Source organism: Brassica oleracea, chromosome C4 (genome assembly GCF_000695525.1).
Source record: "Brassica oleracea var. oleracea cultivar TO1000 chromosome C4, BOL, whole genome shotgun sequence".
In the NCBI taxonomy this organism is placed as follows: Eukaryota; Viridiplantae; Streptophyta; class Magnoliopsida; order Brassicales; family Brassicaceae; genus Brassica; species Brassica oleracea.
Genome location: NC_027751.1, coordinates 48,196,914 through 48,219,189, shown reverse-complemented (window position 1 = coordinate 48,219,189; position 22,276 = coordinate 48,196,914). Strand labels below are relative to the sequence as shown.

The following is a 22,276-nucleotide window of genomic DNA, read 5'->3' as shown; positions in this document are numbered from 1 at the left end:
TATATTATTAATACAATATATTCAACAATTTAATATGGTTATATACTTGTTAGCCAAAGTTTTTCTAAAAATTATACGAAAAAGCTTTTCTGAAAAATATACAGTTACAAAATATTTATTCAATTTCTTCTTTATGACACGTTCAACTATATATATTACTTGGACTGTTAACAATCATAGTTAAAATATGATTGCTTTTTTTTTTAACATGCACATTGTTTGAGAATCTGAAATGTAAACAGGGTTAAAGTAACAGTAAGCTTATCGAACTAAAGCAAACTGTGTCCCAAGAAGACCTTTAAGAGATTTACTTTATGCCCTTCAAATATGATTGCTCCATCGCTTTTTCGGTGATCTCAAAGATTATTTACCGGGAAGTGAAAACACAATCTTAGCGAGGAGAAATAAGAAGAAATTAAGTTACAAAAAAAAAAAAAAAAATAAGAAGAAATTTATCTCCCTCTTGTCAAATTGGATTATCTAACCTCTTAGTTTTAGAAGCTCTTTGCTCTACCTTGTTTTTTTTTTTTTTTTTTTATCATTGTAGAACAGACTCTAAATTATACTTATTGTAAACTCTCTTCATCGTTAATATGATACTAGCATTCGTCTTAGCAAAAAAATGTCATTCATTATAATATTAAAATATAATGGAAAAGAAAACAAATCCAACAAATTATTTGAAACCCACATCATCATGACTATGATGTTTCATGTAAATATTGAATGCTCATATACAACTCTAGATACACCTAAAATATTTTGTGCGAGAGTGTTTATATATAGACTCCCAAATATTCATAGTAATTGATATAATATGCAGGCGTTGCCACAAAAAAAGAAGAAATAATATGCAGGTACTCTAGAATAAAAAAAAATGTAAGGAATAAATTCATGGTTATAAAACAGTTACAGAAGTTGTAACTTGAAGACAAACTAAGAGAAATCTGATGCAACTAACTTATGGTGACCAAAAGGACGATCCAACCAAAGTCCTCAGTCTGCATTACACAGACACTATAGATAAGATATGTCCATATCATTATAAAAGCTAGGCCTGGAACTTTTATCCGAGATCCGGATTCGATCCGTGATCCGATCCGGATCCGATCTGAAAATCCGGATATCCGGAGAGGCCGAATCCGGATCCGGATAGTAAAATGTTGGATCCGTCAAAGCCGAATCCGGATCCGGATATCTTTTTTATAATAGTATATATAAATTTTATGTAAATTTTGTAATATTATACATAGAAATAATTAAAAACATTCTATATATTTTTATTTTTAAATTATTGTTAATATTTTATATATATTAATATTATTTTTTATTTATTTTAAGGATCCAAATCCGGATCCGGATATCCGCCGGATATTATAATTTTTAGAAGGATATCCGACACCCGGATATCCGCGAACCCCGGATCCGGATAAAGATAGTAAAATTATGGATCCGCCGGATAAGGATCCGGATCCGGATATCTTAAAATTGCCCGGATACCCGATCCGTCCCAGGCCTAATAAAAGCGTTTTAATTTGTATGTATCAAAATGGTCCAAAAAGTCATTTTAACTGTACATATCAATTTGTATATGTAAAGCATATCATAAAAGATCATTTTAATCTGTATAAATCAAAGTGGTCCAATTTTTTGTGTGTGTGGACAAAGTGGTCCAAATTAACTGTATATCATAAAAAATAATTTAATTTGTATATATCATAAAATCATTTTAATTCATATATATGAAAGTGGTCCAAAATGTAATAGAAGTAAAGCGGGGTCCGCACTCTATGCCATTATTATCATGACATCATTTTACTTCGTAAACAGTTAAACACACACATACTACAACACAAAACAACTTCTCAAGACTCTCCACGTTTCCTTCTTCTTCTATATAGACTCCCTCCTATATATATATTCTACATAGCTTAAATCGATCTTATTTCAAGATTCTTCAATCTGTAATCGTCTCATAACCAAGAGAATCCTCTCTCAAGCTCTATAAATGGCTGAGGAATTCGATGAAGCTGAGGTTGTATTCTCTGAAGATTTAAGCTCAGTTTTCCAGAGAGACAACGATGATGAGAATGGTCTGTTCGGTCTGAAGGAGAGGAACAAGTCGCGGCGGATCGTCAAGAGAAAGGAGAAGGTAACGGCGTTATCGAGCTCGCTGCCAGTGAATATACCGGAGAACATGTTTCGTAGGCACGTTGAGAAAGAGGAAGGTGAACACTCTGAGGAGGAGGAATATTCCAACGGAAGAGGAGAGATCGTTCCGCCGCATGTTATAGTCGGACGGAGGATTCAAGCAGAAGGAGGAGGACAAATGGCGTTTTCAGTTTGTTCAGGTAGTGGAAGGACTCTTAAGGGGAGAGACCTGAGCAGGGTTCGTAACTCGGTTCTCAGGTTAACCGGTTTTTTGGAGGCGTGAACCCTGTTGCCTACTACCCCACCCTGGTTTTGCCATTTGATCATCTCGCCTTTTTTTTTTTGCAATTTATGGAAAATTTATCAGTGTTGGGGAGATTGCTTCAAATATATATCAAAAAGATAAATAAAAAATATTGGTCCCTCAATTCGTTTTTTCAAATTCTTTTATATTTCCTCAAATTTTAAGAGAAACGGAGAAGAAAATTTCACCAAATTTCAGTTAAAAAAACCACATAAAAAATCGGTTAATTATGAGAAGAAAAAATAACAATTGTGGTTAATTGTTACTCCCTCAGTTTTTTAATATAAATCATTTTAGAACTGTGCACATAGATTAAAAAATCATTAATTTTCTATGTTTTCTAAATAAAAATATCATTAATTATTTATCTAACCACAAATCAACCAATAATAAAATAGAAAATATATTATCATTGGTCATATAACATTAAGTGTTAATAAATTTTACATAAAAAACCGAAAACGTCAAATAATTTAGAACGACTTATAATAAAAATTTCTCTAAAACGACTTATAATAAAAAAAACCGAGGGAGTATGTGTTAATTTTTCTGAAAATCGAATGCTTGACAAGTGTGTCAATTGTACTTAATTATTACTATCGAAATGTGATGAACATGCATTAGTTTGTGGACAAAAACTGAATAGAAACAGCTGTTGTGTTTTCATTGATTATGAGAGAGACAGAAAGTGCCGATGATATCAAGGAGTTCTAGAAATGCACAATGTATATTATTATTAACTCGATTAAAAACCTCGTGTGTATTGATTGGCCCGTTAAGAGCTAATCTAGCTTCATTGTCGGTCGGCCCACTAATGCGGACCCAAACCCGGTTAGCAAATTGAAGCAGGGAAAAAAAGAAACTATTTCTCAATAAGAACGCGAATGAGAGGGAGGGATCTTGAAACAAGAAACGTCGAAATCAAAAACAAAAGTTTCTTTCTCTTACATTCATCGATAAACGTGCAGCGTGCTATGTGCAGAACTGTACGCACGCGACACACCAAAGATCATTACTTTACTTAAATACACTCTTAGTTCTCTCTCTCTCTCTCTTAGAGTTAAATTTTACCGTTAATACTCTCTGCCATGGCTTCATTTCTTTTGAGTTGCTACCACTTCGTACCAGCTTTGTCCTCTCCAAAGAGTAAGATTTTTCTTCTAGCCGTAATATGGGTAGTTTCAGTGTTATACATTTAAATCTCTGGAGTTTTTTATATATATTGCTTGACATTTTGATTGTTGATTGTGATAACAGTTCCTGCTTTGTTAGACGTTGTTTCTGTACATGTTTTTCTTTTTTAAGTTAGGGTTTAGTCGAATACAGTTCTTCGCTTATCCTCTCTGTCTCTAGAGAACCATACCTGTAATGCTAGGCACTATGTTAAACGCTTAGCTTCAAGTGTAATGTGTTGTTTCTCTTAGGAGCCTTGTCAAGCAATTCTCTTGGACCGTAGAGTTTAGTCTTATTTTACAGAGTAAACTGAAAAAAGTTGAATAATAATCTTGTCTGTTCCTTGAGGCTCTAGTCTCTAGAAGGAAACTCTGTCTTTTTCAATTCATTTTAATTTTAATTTCTCCATTTTATTTGTGTCTGCTTTTAGGTTCTCATACAACAATGGAGGTGCTGCCAAGAACTGGTCCGAGGAAAATAGTTCATCATGTATCAAACTTCTCACCGGGTTATGTGAGTTGATTTGCCTAAGTGTAGGTGGGGAATGAAGCAAATGGTCCGTTCTTGTAGTTATAGGATATCTTCCCTTCTGTTTTTTATATGATTTAGGATTCTTGTTATCTTCAAAATCGTTTCTTGAATTCTAATTATTAAATCCGTTAAATAATCTTTACATGCATCGATCTTGTACAACTTTTTTTAATCATGACCATAAGGCAAACACACGATTGATCTTAAGCTATAGAGGATCACGTAATATATAAATATAGTTAGTCTATGATCTCAATGTCAATAACTGTACACTCAGAAAGCCAAGAAATATCCCACATATAATCGATTTAAAATTGATCAATTTTTTTAAAAAAATAATCAAGGAATGAATGCGCTTGTGCTGTCTCTACGTGGATCCTGATCTTGCGGGACTTCCTTCTTGTTGTTATCCTTCCCTTGGCCTAGCCATGACATTGTGAGTCTTGACGGGAAAACTTTCTTCTTGCTTGATTCTTGGTTTGGTGTCTTCTTCTTCTTCTGATCACTGACAGCGTGCGAGAAGCTCCTTAGTTCGTTAAGCCGCTTCATTTTCTCCTTCTTCTGCTTCTTATCATGAAAGTGAGAAAGAACAACGCCACCGCTTTGGTGACCTTGTTCCCTGAATTAGCAGAGTTTCAAATGCCGTTTATGGCGCCGAGGACAGCTCTTGGTGATTCTGATCAAGAGTTTCCTACATGGCCGGAGAATCTTGTGGTTTAATGTCACTAAGGATGCAGCCCCTCTTATTCCTTCGTTTGTTTGTTCTCTCTCTAGCAAAGACAGATAGAACTTAACGTGTGATAAAAGAAAAAAGAGAGACAAGGTCTAGTCTATAATGTATTTGTCTCTGTTTGTTGGCCTTTGTATAAAGCAGGTGTTTTGTTGTGTTAGTGAGTCTCTTTTAGTCTGTGGTATACCATGATTCTGAATTTGAGAAGGGGACTTTGTATTCTCCATACTTAACTGTTAGATTTTTTTATGGCCATTTTATCTTTTCTGCCTTATATGCTTAAGTTCAAGAAGCCAAGTCTCCACAAAAGTCAACTCACCAATTCATAGTTGAGGTTGACAATTGTCATTATGTAAAACATTACCAGCCTGCAGAGAATAGATATGTCAAATCTGTGTTCCCTTCATTTTATTAGGCTAAACTAGTAAACTCAGTCCTAGTCGACTGGTACTAGACCATATAGGTCTGTGAATTGTGATTAATGTGCAAAATAGAGTTTGGATCTCTTATAGCACCCTTAATGGTGAGAACTCACCTAATCTGCCAGACAGTTCTGTGCCAGCCTACGAGGAAAGGCTAGGTTAACGGAAGGATGCTCTTTCAGGAAGAAGTGAGATTGATTTTGAAGCTTATAATTAATCAAGGCCGGTTTCTTTTATTTTTTGCTATTGGATTTTGGATTTTAAGGTTATTACCATTTTAAAGGTTCTTTGCTTGGAAACTGCCACTGGATCACATAGAAACTAAATAAAAGAAACGAATTCAACAAATTTAACGATTAGCAGAGTTTAAGAGAAAATCTTGAGCTTTTATGAATAAGCCATAATATGATCTTAAAGGTTTTTTTTTGGGAATAAACAGAGTTCATGTGCACAAACTCATTGATCACCGGATGACAACATGCACGGTTTAAAAAATAAATTGAATGAATTACACGTAATGTATGCGATTACTCTACAAGCCTTACCAAATTAAATATGAGAATTATAAAAAATCTACTGTTGACAGTGGGATTTGAACCCACGCCCTTTCGGACCAGAACCTTAATCTGGCGCCTTAGACCAACTCGGCCATATCAACTTTGTTGGTTGAAAAATTACGACCATATATTATATAACTGAGTTCTCGAACAAGTATACATTAGCTAAGCTTAGCCCAAGCTTGCATTGTCACAAATCCATAAAAAAAGATTTGTCATAAGCATAAGTTATCTTGTTTGTACCCAAGAGGCCAAGACTATCATCGTCCTGTCTTGTGAAGTGAAGTTTCTTAAAGGCCTGACCCATTTTGAATTGTCGAAAATGGTGATTAAATAGTAGTATGTACGTAGAAAGACGAAGCTTATTGATTGGAAACTGAGTCTAATGGAGCTACTCCTAAGGTGCTCTGTCAGTGTACTCGAGCTTATCCCCATTGTTACTCTCTCTCAGGTCAAACATATCTTTACAATTGAGAACTGAGAAGAGGGCCAAGTACACCAACATGAAGGCAGTTGTGTTAAGCTCATCAAAACCCCTTTCAAAATTAGTAACCCATCACCATTTCACCATGTAAATTTTGAGACATGTCTAAAATTACGTGAAATTATACACATATTAGATAAAAAAAAATTAAATTTTATTATTTGTAAAATTATTAAATATTAATATTTAATTTGACTTGTAGAACTATAAAAATTCAGATTTTTTTTGGATAAAATTGAAAAGAATAGCGGATTGTTTCTTGCTCATGAAGAAGCTTGTTTCGTTTTTTTGTTCGTCGTTAAAAGTTTGTTTCTTGCTCATGAAGAAGCTTGCTTCGTTTTTTTTGTTCATCGTTAAAAGTTTGTTTCTTGCTCATGAAGAAGTTATTATAGATTTATATGTAGAGAAAATTGTATTTACAAAGAAAAAGGTAGAGAAAATTGTTGATAAAAAAAAAGTAGAGAAAGTTATGGGCTTTGGCATGATTATCTTTACCGAAACAGACCAGTTATGATTATCCCATAAAAACCATCAACTTAAACCAAACCGAAGTCTGAAGAACCAAACCGAACCATTATTAATTCATGACGAAATTGTAGTAGATATGGAGCTGTATCGACACGTTTAATAATCCCATAAAAAGACATACGACGCCTTATCTCTTGACTTGACTGTTACTGCGACACTTGTATTTCCCCACACATACAGACAAAAAGCCTGAGCAACACAACTCAAGTCCACACACCACAAAGATCCAAACAAAGCAGAACCCCACTGCGGGGAAGGAAAGCTCGAGAGCCTTTGGAGTGAACGAACCAACACTTAACCCCTTCTTCGATTTCTTTCCGTCTGTTGCTCGTTTACAATCCATTGATCATGCCTTCTGGTGCTAAGAAGAGAAAGGCCTTGAAGAAAAAGAAGGAGCAGGAAGCTTCTGGAGCCAGTCCAAGCAACAAAGGCTTCAATGGTCATGGTACTACTATCTGCTTCTTCTTCTCAATATATGAGATCTAACCTTCAAAAAACAAAGAAGATATGAGATCTTTTTATTAGTTTCGTTTAGAGATTTGATGTGTTATCTCTCTCTAATGGGGTTTTTCTGTTAGGTGAGTTTCTTGTTTTGTCTTTTTTTTTTATTTGACTAACTTTTGGTATTATAAAGTTGTTGAAGTAAATGGTACTTTGGTCCTAATCTATATAAGAAATCTCTTTTAGGGATCTTGTGGGGTATACGTAGCTTTTAGTACTTTCTTGGATCTTTATGTTTACTGAACATCTCAGGGTATGATGAACATGGAAGCCAAGATGAAGGAGAAAGTGATGGCAACTTGAGCTCCCCTGGTTCTCAAGGAAATGGAGAATTATGGACAAGAGATTCATCACCTTCTCCCTTATCTGGTCTGAAGAAGGACACTGTTAAAGAGAAAACAGACGTCCCTCAGGGACAAGAAGCGAAAGGTGAAGACGTTACTGCACTTGGAAGAGGAACATCTCACGAGGAGAAGAACTGTGTGGACAAACGACCCAATAACTTTTCTGAAAATGTTAAAGCAGCTAGTAAAGAGGCTGATACTTTGGAGATTGCACCAGCTGATGATTCTGTCACAAAGGTTGTGATTACTAACAACAATGGGCCAGCTGAAATCTCGACAGATTTGGGTTCTGTTCAACTAGAAGAAGCAAAGGAGGGTAACATTCCAGGATCTGCGGCAGAAACAAGTAAAGAATCTCAAGTGCCAGAATCTTCTGAAGACAAGGTACCATCTCGTTTTCTTTCTTTCTTTAATTCTGTATTTGAGCTCATTTAATCTTCTGGACATATATGCAGAGTCTTCTCCCTTCTGGTCCACCAGTTACTCGAACCTCGTGGTTGAGTTGCTGCGGTTTGTTTGATGTGATGGCAGGTTCCGAAAGATAATACAGGTAAGCTTGAGTTTAAGAATCTTGGAAGCTTCAGTTGTTCTTTTATTAAAAAAAATGTCCATCACTTAAAAGTTTCCTATCATCCTAACATCCAAGTATGCTAAGTAAGAGGATTTAATTAGTGCATGGCTCTTAATTAAAAGGTATACTATAGTGCTGCTTCACAGTTTCAGTCTGTTGTTCTCTATCAGCTTCTGAAACCTTGCTTGCATTACCTACAGTTCCAAGGATTAGATTCATTTAGTATTTGTCCCAGTCTTATCCAGGCAACAAATCTTGATTTTCTTGCCATTGTGATTCATACAGTGTAGTCCATGCATTGTGTAAATTTATTCCTAATAATTTTGACTCATAGATATGTTTGTTGTGATGATGAAGAACATGAGGAGGAAATCATTCAGCAAAACAGTGGACATCTAAAGCTACATGGTCCGTAGATTATTTTATGTACATTCAACCATGAATGTCTTTTCTTGATAATAATGTGAGTGTTTTGAAAAATATACGAACAAGAACAAAAAATATCTTCTATTCATGTCCGTGAGTTTTGGATTCATGATGAGATGTGAACAAAAATATATTGTCATTTATGTAATAATAATAAGTTTTTTTTTACTTGCTAAAACTTTTTTTTTATTGAAATAAGAGATACATATATAATTTAGAAAAAATTCTATAGAACTTAATTATATAAACCAAATGAAAACAAATCTAAATGTTCATCTCTGATAAGCAAAAATCAACAACAAAATCTCACATATGCTAAAATTGATTCTCTCCTTCTTTCGGTAAGAGCACAAGTAAGATGGACCATAATCTCGTTCAAAATTTCATGATGCACGAACTTAGCGGTCGAGACATATTGCACATTGCCAATGGGTTGCAATCGGAGAGGTACGAGGGGTAAAATCTTTGAATGAAGGCTAATCATATTTCTACATAATGAGGATCTTAGAGAAAGTAAAAATAGAGTATTTTCTATTTCAGGTTGACATGTTCTCTTATATAAGTCTTCTTATTGGATCTTCTCTTGAGATGTAATTTACATTGAATTTAAGGTAAACAATTGCATTGTGTTCCTTAATTTTTTAAAATTTCACACTATTTAACAATCAATTGTACATGGAACCTGAATCTTGATCATAAGCATAATTATCGAAGAGTAATTTTCTTAAGCATAAGAATCTCAAGTTTCTTTATCCAATTTTAATTATGCATTAGAAATTTTTGTGTGAACACGAGCATTATCACTTACTTATGTAAAAGGTAACAAAATTGGGATTCGTTGAAAATCCACAAATTTGTAAGTTACAATGATCTAAATTATGCTGAAAATGATTTGGCAAACCTAAAAAACAATATATTTAGCGGTTTGGATGGTAAAAAGAAATCGATGCTTCTGTTCTATGTAATCGATGCTGATTTGAAGTAATTTGAATATCAGAGATACATAATCATGAAAAACATTCCGATAATCTGTTTGTTTTGAACAAGTCAAGATGATGATGATGAGTGATGCAGAGAAAGCATCAAAAATGGTTTAATTCTCGTATAATTTTATCCAGATCGAACAAGAACAATCCAAACCAAAAGGATGCTCATATGTTAAATATACGGTATAGGAATGTTCCACTTGAGGAATGTATGCATAAGATTCATCCAAGCGAGGAGCAGCAAGTTGGCTATAAAGGCTTGACAGTGCACCTGAGTGGTTAGATTCAGAGGAACGTGTTTATGGAAAGGTCTGCACCAGAGGATTCTCAGCGGACCAAGAGAAGTGGAAGACTATTGTTGAATGATGAACAAAAAATCGTAGTGGTAAAACTTTGATAAATATATAAATGTAGCTTAACAAAACTGTCGGAATAAAAAATAAGATGAGTATGAAACTGATACATTTTCCCAGACGAATCTACATGTCTGCGAAGAAACTAGTTTTAGTGTCCACAGGAGTTGGTTTACTTTTTGTTTTCCTCTTGGTACCTGTACAAAGCAAACAATTAATAACTCAGAGATGAGATGTTTCAAATGTTGGTTGGTACCTTTACTTATCTCAAGAAAAAAATGTTTCAAAATGTTCCAGAAAGTAGCTCTGGAAGGCTTGGGATCATTGTCAAGGTCCATCTCCTCGTTGTCGCTGTCACTTTCTCCTCCCGATGCGTTTCCATTAGAACCTTCTATAATTTCTTCTAAGTCCCACAACTTCATCACGAGTAACACACAAAAAAAGTAAATCAGGGATCCATTTGTGTAACTATTTACTACTGACAGAGATACCTTGAGCATACTGTCATGAGCTGTGCTACCAAGAAACTTGTTATCATGCGAGAGAGTTACAAGAGAGATTCAACACAAAAAAAGTTAAAAACTCATTCCAGACAAAAGCTAACAAAGATCAGCAAATATACCGAGATCTTCAATAGGGAACTCGTGAGACCCAATTGGCTGTATGATTCTGTTGGGTAGTATTCCAACGAGGCTGTAGAAAAAAAATGCAAATAAACTTTGATTGAATGAATGAAGTGAACATAAACAACAAAGAGCCTTTCTCTATGGAAGAAGAGTTCTTCTTTCTATTACCTGATTATTCCATTATCACATCCAGGTGATAACTCTATCCTCATCGAGCTACATCATTAATCCGCAAGACTTCCATTAGTCAATAGTCCACGAATGTTATAGTAACCACATGCTTAACAAAAAAAAAACACATGCTTAACAAAAAAAAAAAACCTCGTTCTGAGATTACATACAGATAGTGTCCCATCTCCACTAAACACAATCAAAAGAAACCAACAATAGAATACATAAGTGAAAGATCAAAAAGGAACTAGATTCACTGAATCAAGATGACTACAAAAAAAGATCCAAACCTTGTAGCCACTAGCTTCATTGAATCAGATGCAAAGGTCATGCAAGAAATGTAATCCTCGTGGACATTAAACTCGTGAGAGCAAGAGCGCTGTCTCGTATCCCAAATCTGAGCAGATCAAACATACATCATCATAAAACAAAGTACATAATTTCACTAGAGAATATAAATAATTTCACTGATACCAATTTGTAAACTGTATTATAGTTGCTTTAAATTTCTCAATAATGATCAAAGACGAAAGAGAATATAACTGCACAGACCTTAACACAGCCTTGATCATCCCCTGAAGCGATTGTTGTCTCAGTAACGGTTATCAAAGTATTAACAGCATCCCTACAAGACCAATGCGAAATCTTCTCTCAGTCACTAAAAAATTACCAGAAGGTGTTATTAAATTTAAAGAAGGGGGGAATATAATTTACTCGTGAGCATGCTCAAGATGTGCAACGCTAGCACCAGTCTCCACATCGGTAGCTAGAATAGAGCAATCAGCTGAAGCTGTCACGATTCCTAAATCCCATAAAAAAGCAGTGCAAGTGGGAGAAGAAATACAAGGCTAAGATTACGATGTAAGTAGAACAAGATATTGGTGAATCTCCGATGATTGAGAACAGTTGATCAGTAGTGTTCTTATCGAGACCAGCTAATGACTTGTTCAACAGATGAGGGCACATGTTTTATGAATGAATCTAGCAAGTAGATATGACAACATGTTAAAGTCAGGAGGAACGAGTACATGCTTTTAAGAAGACAAGTACAGGAGAACAAAAGTTTACACACCTGAACTGGCAAGTGCAAAAGTAATGTCAACAGACTTTGTTATCAGTCCTTGATCTAAAGTTGCCAAAGAACTTGTAGCACAAGCAAGCATGAAAGTATAATCGAAAAGCTGAAGAAGCTTCTGTGAATAATGATTAAATAAAGAGATGATTATCATTCTGTACAACTCTAAAACGTGATTAGAGAATGAAGAAATAGATGATAAATTTTCTTTTCTTTTTAATAAAGAACAATGAGTAATACAATTCAGTCATCAAGATACATGTGCGGTAAAACTAACTTTACTAGGGCTTCTCCTCTGTAGACGAAAACACCAAACTGCTTTAAGAGGCCAAGACAATCTTCAAAGGGTTTTTCAGCTTCCATGATCAATTTAGTACATCAATCTCAAACTCGAGACTCCTTTCTTCATAACTCTGCAGAAAGAGAAAGCAGAACCATTGTTTCCTTCGTCTTTCAAGACTTTAACTAAAAGAGTTTAGCCGTGTTTACATGAAAACATCTACTTATTGCCGTCCAGGGACATATCTTCTCTAAAGAGATTTTCCTTTTGTGACTATTGTAATAGAGTATCTTGTTCTTGGGACTTCCGCTTTTGTCAGGGTTCTTATGACATCAAGAAGGCACACCAAAATTAAAACTTAGGAAAAACAAAACAACAAACAGATACATACATAAGTGGGAAGATATAAACAGGGGTACAGTAACAGAAAGCTTATTAGGAGAAAGCAATCAGTGTCGCAAAACCTGTTTTATTATTTAATCTACGCCTTGAATTACGAAATGTCCAACTACTTTTTATAAACTTTGGACATCAGATACCAAAGGCATTCATCAATACAACACAAAACAAACATTGGTAAAGAAGAGGTCAGATGGTAGTGCATGTCATTGGTTCAACACTATTGTTCAGAACTAATAGACGTTGGATAATTATCCTCATTCCTCTTCTTCTAACATACAAAAACCAAATCTTGGTACTTTGAAACTATTGGATCAAGAAAACTATCGATGAAATCAGATACTGAAAAGTCAATCACCATGTTGCATCCATCGTAATGAATGCAAATAAGACTGGGGCGACAATTACATATCATCACTTTCCACCAACCACCATCAAGAACATTAAAAAAATAACATAGCAACAGAATAACAAGACACGAGAAGACCATTGAGACATAACTAGAGAAGACATAACTGACGACGAGTGTTGATTGGTTTTGAAGACAATTCTCGCCGTTATATATATATAGCCAGGTCACACAAAACTACTCAAGTCTAGGGTTTCACAAAGACAAACACAGCGACGTTACATTTTAACATGGGCCTTTGTCGAATTTGTGTTCTTAGTTGCTGATAAGGCCCATCTTCTTACTTTAGCAGTGAGGTTTGTTTAACAGCGTATATAGTAATGTGCCTTCTAGATAAATATTAATGAAAAGGTAACATTAAACTATTTGAAATATTGGATATGGTAATAAATATTGAGTATATGTAATATTCATCCCCCAAAGAAACTGCAATTGCTTTGTTACTGAAAACTTTATATGAATAGAGACTAGAGCAAACTTAGATTTATATATTTGTTCATATTTATGGAATTAAATATGAAGATTTTTAATACTTAAAATTCAAACTTAAATTAAAAAATCCTCCAAATTACAATACACTTTTGTAATTAATTAGTTACACAGGAAAAAAAACTTTATGCTAAATTAAGAACAAAACGAAATGCTAATTATATATGAATATATTAGAGTAATCTTAGAGTTATAGATTTGCATTTTTATATATATGGAATATAATATTAAGATTTTTAATAGAAAACAAAATTAAACAAACATTTTTTAGTAAAAAATCTCAAAATATAATCAGCTATTTCTGTTGTGACACATAAGAAAAAAAATATGCTAAATAAAGGAAAAAAAACTATATGTGATTTCAAGACTATAGTGGATAAACATTTGGATTTTGATTATTCGAGTGGATAACTCTAATTAATGATGGTCTAGTAACCCAAAAAAAAAAAGAGTAAAAAAGAATCATAGAGGAGAGAGAGAGAGAGAAGAGAGAGGGTTTCTTTTTGGACAGATATAAAAACTCCTCCTTTGCTGCTTCCTCTTCTTCTTCGTTACTTCGCGAGTCTGTTTTGTTCAGATCTGATTCAACGAGAGAGAGAAAGAGAGAGCTAACGACGGAGAAGATGAGCGGCGTAAAGATCATCGGTGGTGGTGGCGGAGGAAAGAAAAGCTATAACGGGGTTTCAGACATCCCGTCTGGGTCGAGGAAGATGGTACAGAGCTTGAAAGAGATTGTGAACTGCCCCGAGGCGGAGATCTACGCCGTCCTCAAAGACTGTAACATGGATCCTAACGAAGCCGTCAATCGCCTCCTCTCCCAAGGTCTCTCCTTTTTTTTCCTAACATAGATTAGACATTCGAAAGTATCGACCTTTCAGCATTTTTGCCCTTCTCCTTGAGCTTAGAGGATGCCATTAGAGGTAGCTAATAATCTTTTTCATGATACTGATTCTTGTTTCTTGAATTGTTCAGATCCTTTTCACGAGGTCAAGAGCAAAAAGGATAAGAAGAAAGAGGTAAGATCTTATGTTCTTGTCTGCTTTTGAAGTCCTTTTTTTTCTACACTTTGGATTGATGTCATCTCCTTAACACAAACTATGTTCAGATTGTTTACTTAAGTCTCTCACTTTATGTGTTTCCTATGATTAATTACAGTGCCTTTCTGTATTTTTAACTTTTCTCATATGATACTTGATCCTAGATGTTGTTTTGGTTTCGGTTTGTCTTTAATTCATGTTGTTCTAATTTAATTATTTACTGTTCAGGTTAGGGATATACAGGATTCACGACCACGAGGCTATAGTAACAATTACAACCGTGGGACTAGAGGTGGTTCTGATCGTTATGCTGGACCTCGACGAACTGGAGCTTCCTCCTTCAACTCTACTGGTATATACACTTCTTTTTGGCTTTAGGATACTAGGTTGGATAACTTCTTTGAATCCGTATTCACATGAATATTTTTTTTTGGTTCAGAGTCGGGAAGTTTCCAGGGAAAAACAACGAACAAGAGAGAGAGTGAGAAGCAGGCGTATGGAGGTTCTTTTTCTTCTACGTCTGGAGTATCGAGCCACCAGCAGATACCACACAGGTTTTCCCTTCAGTGCTCACTTCATCTTTCTTGTATGAATAGCTCCGTGTTGCAATTAGCGTAATGAAAAAACAAGACCTTCTCTAACTGGAAGAAACCGCGACACAAGATGTGCAAATAGAGAACATAGGATAATAGACTGGTTTAAACGAAGAGAGCAAAGTCTATAAACTGGTTTTCATTCTGTTATTAGTTTCTAAGATGAACAACTGATAATGGATATCAACCCATATTGCAATGATTCAATTGGTAGGATTTAGTTAGTAGGCTTTCTGACAGTCCATATGTTGGTTATGTTTTAGAGTGGTTTGATGACCAGTCCTTTAATTGTTAAGTTTTTCATACAAAAGTGTCTACACTTATGAACAGAGCTTTAATTGGTTTCAGATGTAAATGGCTTGAAGTATTTAGGTGGCCTATGGCTGTGTGCTAGAAGAACAGAATATGTTATTGTTCCATCAGGATGGAATAGTTTTCTTTCTTGATGTTGAAAGTTGTATGCTGATGCTATGCAATCTTCCATGTACAATTCTTGTCTGATTTACTAGAAACAATGAAATTTATAACATAGAAAACGTGTTATGTACTTGGATATATAGTTTCTATGTAGTTGTCGTCATGGTACAATGTTTTTACATCTGTTGAAACTTGAGAGGTGTCAGGAATTATAGTTTTTTTTCATCTCTACATTTGAGTCGCAGGTTTCTCATGTATGTTGTATATATTATGCAGTGATTCTGTTGCCGTGGACAGTAAAACGTCAACTGTTAGCTCGGGTGGTGGAATATCATCATCACAGCCTGTTTCGGTACAGCAACCTGCATGGTTTGGAGCTGCAGGTCAGAGGTCTATGGCTGACATTGTGAAGATGGGTAGACCTCATACCAAGACAACCAACTCTCAGAAAATTGTTACTGCGGTAAATCAGGAGCATGAAACTGTAAAAGATCAATGGCCCTCAATTGAGAAGCCAATGGCTACCAGCACCTCTTCTGTGTCGGCGGCACCGACTGAGCCAGTGATATGTAATGGTCCAGCTGATTTCCAATCCAGCGGAGGGGATCAACAACTTAAGGGCCACTTGGAAGATGCACATTTAGCAGAAAATGGTCCCTTTGGAAATCTTGGAAGAGATCATGTACAGGCTGACACTGTCGTTGTTCCAGAAGATGATGAATCTGAAGTGACATCTGAGTTTGATGATACTCCATACGAACCCCAAACGCAGAGCCATCCTGTTGAGCACCAGAAAGGTACGAATTTTACTTTGTATAAGCGTTTCCAACATGTTTAGAAAATAATTGATGTATGCTTTATTGACAACACTGTCGCTGGTGGAGTTGTTCCACACTATTTAGATCATAATGGCACATAATTTGGCAGATGCTTGATTGAATTTTCTTTTGATGAAATTTCACACACCTCACTGATACTGTGACATGAATCACTGTGTCTCTGCAACTTGATCATATTAGCTGCTGGAGGAATTTAAAAAAGCTTGTGTAAAGTCTTTTGGTTTCTAATTTGAAAGTCAGGTAGACTAATGAAGCATCTCCTGTATTGGTTTATGCTTAACTTTATTTTTTCGCTTCTGTGTTCATTCTCTTACTTTTGGTGGGAGAATGATGCTCATTTTCTGAAGTTCTAGAAATATAGAAACAAACATTTTCGGGAAATCTGCAGCATGTTAGACTTGAATCTTTTTTTTTGCTCTTGATGTTGTCTAACACCGCGTGTCAATATTCTTTTGCAGATGAAGATAATGTCTCGTCTGTTGCTGCCAACCTTCAAGAATTAAGCATAGAGAACCATGATAAATACTCCTCTCATGAGGAGAATAGACCTGCTGTCTTAATTCCAGACCATCTGCTAATCTATTCAGAAGAGTGCTCACAGTTAAGCTTTGGAAGCTTTGGATCGAGACCTTTGAACAACAACTTAGAAGAAGCATCTGACGTAGCCCCACAGATTGAACGTGCTGATGCTAGGTATCCCCTTACTACTGATTTTCCTTTTCTAAGTAGTTTCTGGGCTCTTTTCATATGTACTCACCATTTGTTGATCGTCTCTTCTCCACAGAAATAACGAGTTCTATGGAGATGAACAACTAGGAAGCACGTCCCATGGAAATATGGTCCATGCGTCTACTGCAGAAAATTATGATGATTCTGCAGAATCTCAGCAAGAGGTTTTGTTGCCAGAAAACCCCGAAACTGCTCATCCGCAGAACCAGTACTCGTTTGCTCAATCTGATCAAGAGTATGCATATGAAAATGCCAAGCAGCAGACGAATACTGCATTTGATGCCTCGCAGACAAGCATGCAGAATCAGATTGCTTCGTTAACAGATGTGATGGTAAGATACATATAAACTACGACCAAGTGCACAAGCTTTCACAGCGTATATATTTTGAAGATATATTAATATGGATTGCTGTTCAACTCATCCAAAAGATAGTTTTGTTTGATGCTAATGATATCCTTCTAATTCTTTGTTGACATCATTGTTTTCAGCAAGGGTATTCAAACGCTGCTCCAAACACACTGTTGGGACAAACAGCACAAAGTGCGAGGGAGCTTGAGCTTCAGTACTCAACTTTCCCAGGGGGACAGTCTATGCCATCAAGAAGCAACGATTACTCACTAAATGACCAAAGCATTTCTATGCCAGAGGTGATCCCCTTTCCTGTAGACTGAAACGCTTTTTTTTAATCAAGTTGCAAATCGTCTTTCATGTATCACTGTGTGGTCTAAGTCCATCGATATTATTTAGGGTATTGTTCGATTTACAGTGATTTGATTATATTTTCTCACACGCAGACGCTCAGAGATGGTGGTGGTATTCAAACAACGCAGCCAAGCCAGCAGCAGAACATACCCGGTGCCAATATTGCTACTGGACCAGCTCTTCCACAAGGACCTCAACAGCTTCCAATGCATCCATATTCTCAGCATACTGTGCCTCTAACTCACTTTGCCAACATGATCAGTTACCCTTTGATGCCTCAAGGCTACCCATACATGCCATCTGCTTTCCAGCAAGCATTTTCTGGTAATAGCTCATACCACCAGTCACCGGCCGCTCTGCTTCCGCAGTACAAAAACAACATTTCCCCCAGTAGTTTGCCTCAGTCAGCCCCCATCTCCTCCCCATATGGATTCGGGAATTCAAGCAATGTCGGAGCCGGAAACTTCTCTCTTAACCAACAACAACAACAACAACAACAGGCAGCTCCTACTGGTGCGACACTTAGTTATGAAGACGTTATGAGTCTACAATACAAACAGAACAGCCATCTATTGTCACTTCAGCAGCAACAACAACAACAACAGCAGCAGGTATGTTTCTCATTTTGACACTTGCTTGGAAAGATGTAAAGGACTTTGTTTTGACCTTAATCGTTTGATCTCAGAATGAAAACTCGCCTGTATGGCTTCATGGACCTGGTTCTCAAACAATGTCGGGTGTCCAGAGCAATGCGTACTACAACCTTCAAGCACAACAGCAAGCTCAGCAACTTAGACAAGCTCAGCAACAGGCGCAACAGCAATATGGTTCCCTCGGTTACCCAAACTACTATCAGTCGCAAACCGGAATGTCAATGGAGCACCAACAGCGAAACCCAAGGGAAGGTGGCTCGCAAGGCCAGCCTTCAAAGCAAACACCGCAGCAGCACCTGTGGCAAAACTCTTACTAGGAGGCGGTTTCAGTCCCGCTCAGGCCTCATGCTTGGCATGTACTATAAAGCTGATAACCGGTTATACAGGTTATCCGTTATTTAAGTTTGTTGGGTAGGGAGAGAGGAAAAAAAAAACGGATCTCCACCATGTCTCTGTGAGTGTATTTATCATCTTTTGTTAACTTAGGGAACAAGCAAACTCTAATCTTGATCAATGCAACTAAAAATCTAAGAAAACAAAACAAAAGTTCCCATGACTGTACCTTTGCTTCTGTGCTCCACCTTGTATAATATCTTTTCTGTTTTAACAGTTTCAACTTTTTATGGATTCAGTTCTGATTGAGTAAACGCTCATAATCATATAATAACATATATAAAGGTCACTGCATGTGGAACTCTTATTCTGCTGTTTCCCTTAACTCTCTTATTTAAGACTTATGCATAGATATAAAGATCACAAGATCGGTTCTATAACTCCCTTCTCTACTACAAGACCGTTTATCTCTGTGTTTTCTGGTCGCACCCCTTACAGACCTTAGAGAGTGAAACCGCTTTCCTCTTAGCTCGGTCTGTACCCGTGAGCAAAAGCTTACGCGTCAAGACCGCAAGAGCCGGTGTTTTCACAACCTTCTCCGTCACAACCGCTCCACCTAGTGTGCAGAGTTGTAACAGAGTCGCAATAGCTTTTTCTTTGCCTAATGGTCTTCCACATCTCATTAGTTCCATGAGCCCCGTCACAACCGTTTCCTCTCTCCCTATACTCTCAGCTCCTAAAGACTCAGTAGCCATCACACCCAACACGCACGCAACTTTCTCCGCCACAGACTCTTCCCCTAAAGCTCCAACCAGAGCAGACACTCCTCCCCTTTTTACCACCAAGCTGCAGTTATCCGGATGCAACCATAAGCTATGTAAAGCGTAGACAGCATCTTTCTTCCCTCTCACGGTTCCGTTTCGCAGCACCAGTGCAAGCGACTCGATGCAGCCATCAGCGTTTGCTATCGTTTTCTTGTAATCATGTACACTGGAAAGAGTGTACAACGCGGCTGTTGCAATCTCCTTAGCTCTCATCGTAAGACCGGATACGAGAACGCTCATTATCGGCTCGAGACAGTCGTGTTCTTCCATGATCAGACTCCTGTTTGCTTCGTCGATAGACAAGTTAAAGATTGATGCGACAGCGTTCTCTTGCGCAACAGCGTTTTCAGATTTGAGAAGACTATGCAGATACGGGATCGCACCTGCTTCCACGATCAACGTACGCGTTTCCGTTACTGTTCTAGTGAGAACACGGATCTCTCCTGCAGCCAACTCTGAGCCGTGTGCTAGGTTCCGCACGAGAATCGATATAGCTGCTTTGTTTGCTTCCGTCGAAGCTCTTGTTTGAAACACCTTAGGGAGAGACTCTTTAGGTGGTGGTGAGTCATGAGACAAACCGTTTACTTGGCACCAAAGCGTTGTCAAGTGTCTCAAAGCTAGATTGGGAACGAAACTCAAGTCCACTAGCTTCTGTCCTGTTTTGGGACAAGTAGAGCGACCTTCTTGATGAATCCACCTAGCGATGGAGCTTCGGTCGTAAGTCTGTCCGGTGGAGACGATCACAACAGGATCGTTCATGATGTTGAGAGAGATGGAGCAGATGAAATCCTTTGGAAGCGTTGTAAACGTGTTCTCAATCTCCTCAGAGATCAAACCTTTCCTCTGTTTCTTAATCTCGTTACTATCTTCAATCTTGAATAAGAGAAACATAACGTACCGTGTGATATCTACAAACCCGTTGATCACCGATCTCGTAGGCTCCAAGTCACACCCGTGGCTTTTGATCTGTTCTTCAAGAAACTCGATCTCTTCTCTGTAACTTGTTGGATCTTTAATCCCGAGTTTCTCGAAGAAGAAGAAGCTTAGCTCTTCTGAGTTTGGTACACTCCCGTTCTCGAACTCGTCGAGAAACGAATAGAGTCTGTTACGCAGCGTCTCGTCGTTGTTATCGTCAACGTAGTGCTGCATGTGCAAGAGCTGGACTTGCTCTCTAACGTCGTCTTTTAGGCAGAGACTCTCAGCGGGGAGGAGGACATCTAAGAGGGTGGAATAGTCTTTGCTCAGATCGTGGAAGAAGCTCGAGAGCGAGGGGCTTTGAAGCAAGAGCCATAGCTTGCTGGAGTGAGCGCAGTAGCGGAGGAGGAACTTGGAGTGGTGGAGGAGGAGATAGAGCTCCTTGAAGCAGAGCACCGCCGTGGGATCCAAGCTTGACTCCGGTGCGAGGTGTTGGAGCAAGACGGCGATGACTTGGACTTTACGTATCAGGGACCGAGAGTTTCTACGCTGGAAGGAGAAACGTACGTCGCTGAAGCAGGAGACGATCTCTGATGAGGTGGAAGATAGTGTTCGAAGGAGAGGGACGTCGGAGAGATCAACCGGTGATAGAAACGCCTCCAGCGACGGAGATTGTCTCCGACGTGAGGATGCGAACATTGCTGAATCAGTGGCCATGTGACAACGAAATGAAACAAAAGACAGTTAGCTTTGTCTGAGTCTTTCTTTTTTTTTTTCCACGTTAAGATGTGTGTTTGGGTAAGAACATCAATGAACAAGAGTGATTGTATTGGAGAAAGTGGTAAGAGATGGTTTGGGATTCATGTTAATGTGATTTAGCTATTTATAAAAGTTTTTTACTGAATAGTGATTCATCTTTTTAATTGTAAAATATACATTAAGAAAATGATTTAGGGCCTGACTAGTTTCAACGCAGCGGTTGCGGTTCCGGTTGCGGGAGTTTGCGGATGCGGGTGGTTGCGATTTCAAGCGTTATTAAGCGTTTTGTATGACTGGTATAACGTTTGAAAATTGTTGCCTTTGCGGGATATTTGTGGCTGGTTGATATAAGATATTGCAGCGGTTTAATAATAAATTACTCATATTAACATATTATAGCATTATAAAAATATAAAAAGCATACTATTGTAATAAAATATAATAATTATCAATATAATATGATTAATAAAAATATTATGTTTATTTATAAAAAAAATAAATTAGTTGAAAGTTATAATTTTAATAAAATTTGTTTTGAAGATTTATATTAAAACTTTTTTAAAAATATTTTATTTCATTTTATATATGTGTATATCTTTATATATTTGTGTATATAAATGTTTTAAAATTCTAATAAATAGTTAGTTTAAAGTTTTTTAAAGCAAATTATGATACTGTTTGTGAATTTTAATTAATATATAAAATATGTATATATTTTTGTTTATAATATTTCCATTTTAAAATTTTAATTTTAAAATATTTTTGAAAATAATTATATATTTATTTTTCCACCAGAAACCGCCCGCAACCGCAAACGCTAGCTGGAACCATCTTTTGATTTTAAGAGGTTCAGAGCGGTTTGGAGCGATTTGTAGCGGTTTGTATGATTGTTTCGAAACGCTGTCAACCACTACCAACCACAAAAGCTACGTTTGCGGGTCGTAGCGGGAAAACCAGTCAGGT

General features: G+C 36.9%; 5 protein-coding genes, 1 non-coding gene and 1 pseudogene across 6 annotated transcripts; 3 read left to right on the top strand and 4 right to left on the bottom strand.

Moving 5' to 3' along the window:
* Positions 1–1,841: 1,841 nt before the first annotated feature.
* Positions 1,842–2,569, top strand: LOC106340109. The gene has a single exon (XM_013778971.1). It carries the CDS (start codon positions 2,009–2,011, stop codon positions 2,432–2,434), a length of 426 nt encoding a protein of 141 aa, XP_013634425.1. The 5' UTR covers positions 1,842–2,008; the 3' UTR covers positions 2,435–2,569.
* A 1,929-nt stretch (positions 2,570–4,498) lies between these two features.
* Positions 4,499–6,175, bottom strand: LOC106339096 (annotated as a pseudogene).
* TRNAL-AAG lies at positions 5,889–5,969 on the bottom strand. The gene has a single exon. It is a non-coding gene; the product is annotated as a tRNA-Leu (tRNA).
* An 870-nt stretch (positions 6,176–7,045) lies between the features above and the next one.
* LOC106337437 lies at positions 7,046–8,275 on the top strand. The gene is made up of 3 exons (XM_013776542.1): positions 7,046–7,325; positions 7,634–8,109; positions 8,181–8,275. Exons 1-3 carry the CDS (start codon positions 7,229–7,231, stop codon positions 8,268–8,270), a joined length of 663 nt encoding a protein of 220 aa, XP_013631996.1. The 5' UTR covers positions 7,046–7,228; the 3' UTR covers positions 8,271–8,275.
* A 1,912-nt stretch (positions 8,276–10,187) lies between these two features.
* On the bottom strand, positions 10,188–12,087 carry LOC106339095 (WD repeat-containing protein 55 homolog). Its single transcript, XM_013777912.1, has 10 exons — positions 11,931–12,087; positions 11,573–11,660; positions 11,411–11,483; positions 11,149–11,255; positions 11,009–11,047; positions 10,856–10,903; positions 10,684–10,754; positions 10,553–10,608; positions 10,318–10,477; positions 10,188–10,258 (listed from the first exon to the last, which is right to left on the bottom strand). Exons 1-10 carry the CDS (start codon positions 12,085–12,087, stop codon positions 10,188–10,190), a joined length of 870 nt encoding a protein of 289 aa, XP_013633366.1.
* A 1,893-nt stretch (positions 12,088–13,980) lies between these two features.
* LOC106342092 (RNA polymerase II degradation factor 1-like) lies at positions 13,981–19,042 on the top strand. The gene is made up of 10 exons (XM_013780922.1): positions 13,981–14,332; positions 14,483–14,526; positions 14,776–14,899; positions 14,987–15,101; positions 15,834–16,354; positions 16,855–17,089; positions 17,181–17,457; positions 17,616–17,774; positions 17,922–18,440; positions 18,515–19,042. Exons 1-10 carry the CDS (start codon positions 14,134–14,136, stop codon positions 18,797–18,799), a joined length of 2,478 nt encoding a protein of 825 aa, XP_013636376.1. The 5' UTR covers positions 13,981–14,133; the 3' UTR covers positions 18,800–19,042.
* An 85-nt stretch (positions 19,043–19,127) lies between these two features.
* Positions 19,128–21,405, bottom strand: LOC106342093 (U-box domain-containing protein 17-like). The gene has a single exon (XM_013780923.1). The coding sequence runs from the start codon at positions 21,269–21,271 to the stop codon at positions 19,280–19,282; it is 1,992 nt and encodes a 663-aa protein (XP_013636377.1). The 5' UTR covers positions 21,272–21,405; the 3' UTR covers positions 19,128–19,279.
* Between the last annotated feature and the right edge of the window lie 871 nt (positions 21,406–22,276).

What these genes read in the sequence shown, in the direction of transcription:
- LOC106340109 (XM_013778971.1), top strand. Translation starts at nt 2,009, where the DNA reads ATGGCTGAGGAATTCGATGAAGCTGAGGTTGTATTCTCTGAAGATTTA.
- LOC106339095 (XM_013777912.1), bottom strand. Translation starts at nt 12,087, where the DNA reads ATGATAATCATCTCTTTATTTAATCATTATTCACAGAAGCTTCTTCAG. An exon ending in CATCTTGAGCATGCTCACGA is followed by an intron (nt 11,484 to 11,572) that starts GTAAATTATATT and finishes TTGGTCTTGTAG; the next exon opens with GGATGCTGTTAATACTTTGA. An exon ending in ATGAAGCTAGTGGCTACAAG is followed by an intron (nt 11,048 to 11,148) that starts GTTTGGATCTTT and finishes GATTGTGTTTAG; the next exon opens with TGGAGATGGGACACTATCTG.
- LOC106342092 (XM_013780922.1), top strand. Translation starts at nt 14,134, where the DNA reads ATGAGCGGCGTAAAGATCATCGGTGGTGGTGGCGGAGGAAAGAAAAGC. An exon ending in CACCAGCAGATACCACACAG is followed by an intron (nt 15,102 to 15,833) that starts GTTTTCCCTTCA and finishes TATATTATGCAG; the next exon opens with TGATTCTGTTGCCGTGGACA. An exon ending in AAAGCATTTCTATGCCAGAG is followed by an intron (nt 17,775 to 17,921) that starts GTGATCCCCTTT and finishes TCTCACACGCAG; the next exon opens with ACGCTCAGAGATGGTGGTGG.
- LOC106337437 (XM_013776542.1), top strand. Translation starts at nt 7,229, where the DNA reads ATGCCTTCTGGTGCTAAGAAGAGAAAGGCCTTGAAGAAAAAGAAGGAG. An exon ending in CAAAGGCTTCAATGGTCATG is followed by an intron (nt 7,326 to 7,633) that starts GTACTACTATCT and finishes TGAACATCTCAG; the next exon opens with GGTATGATGAACATGGAAGC. An exon ending in CAGAATCTTCTGAAGACAAG is followed by an intron (nt 8,110 to 8,180) that starts GTACCATCTCGT and finishes ACATATATGCAG; the next exon opens with AGTCTTCTCCCTTCTGGTCC.
- LOC106342093 (XM_013780923.1), bottom strand. Translation starts at nt 21,271, where the DNA reads ATGGCCACTGATTCAGCAATGTTCGCATCCTCACGTCGGAGACAATCT.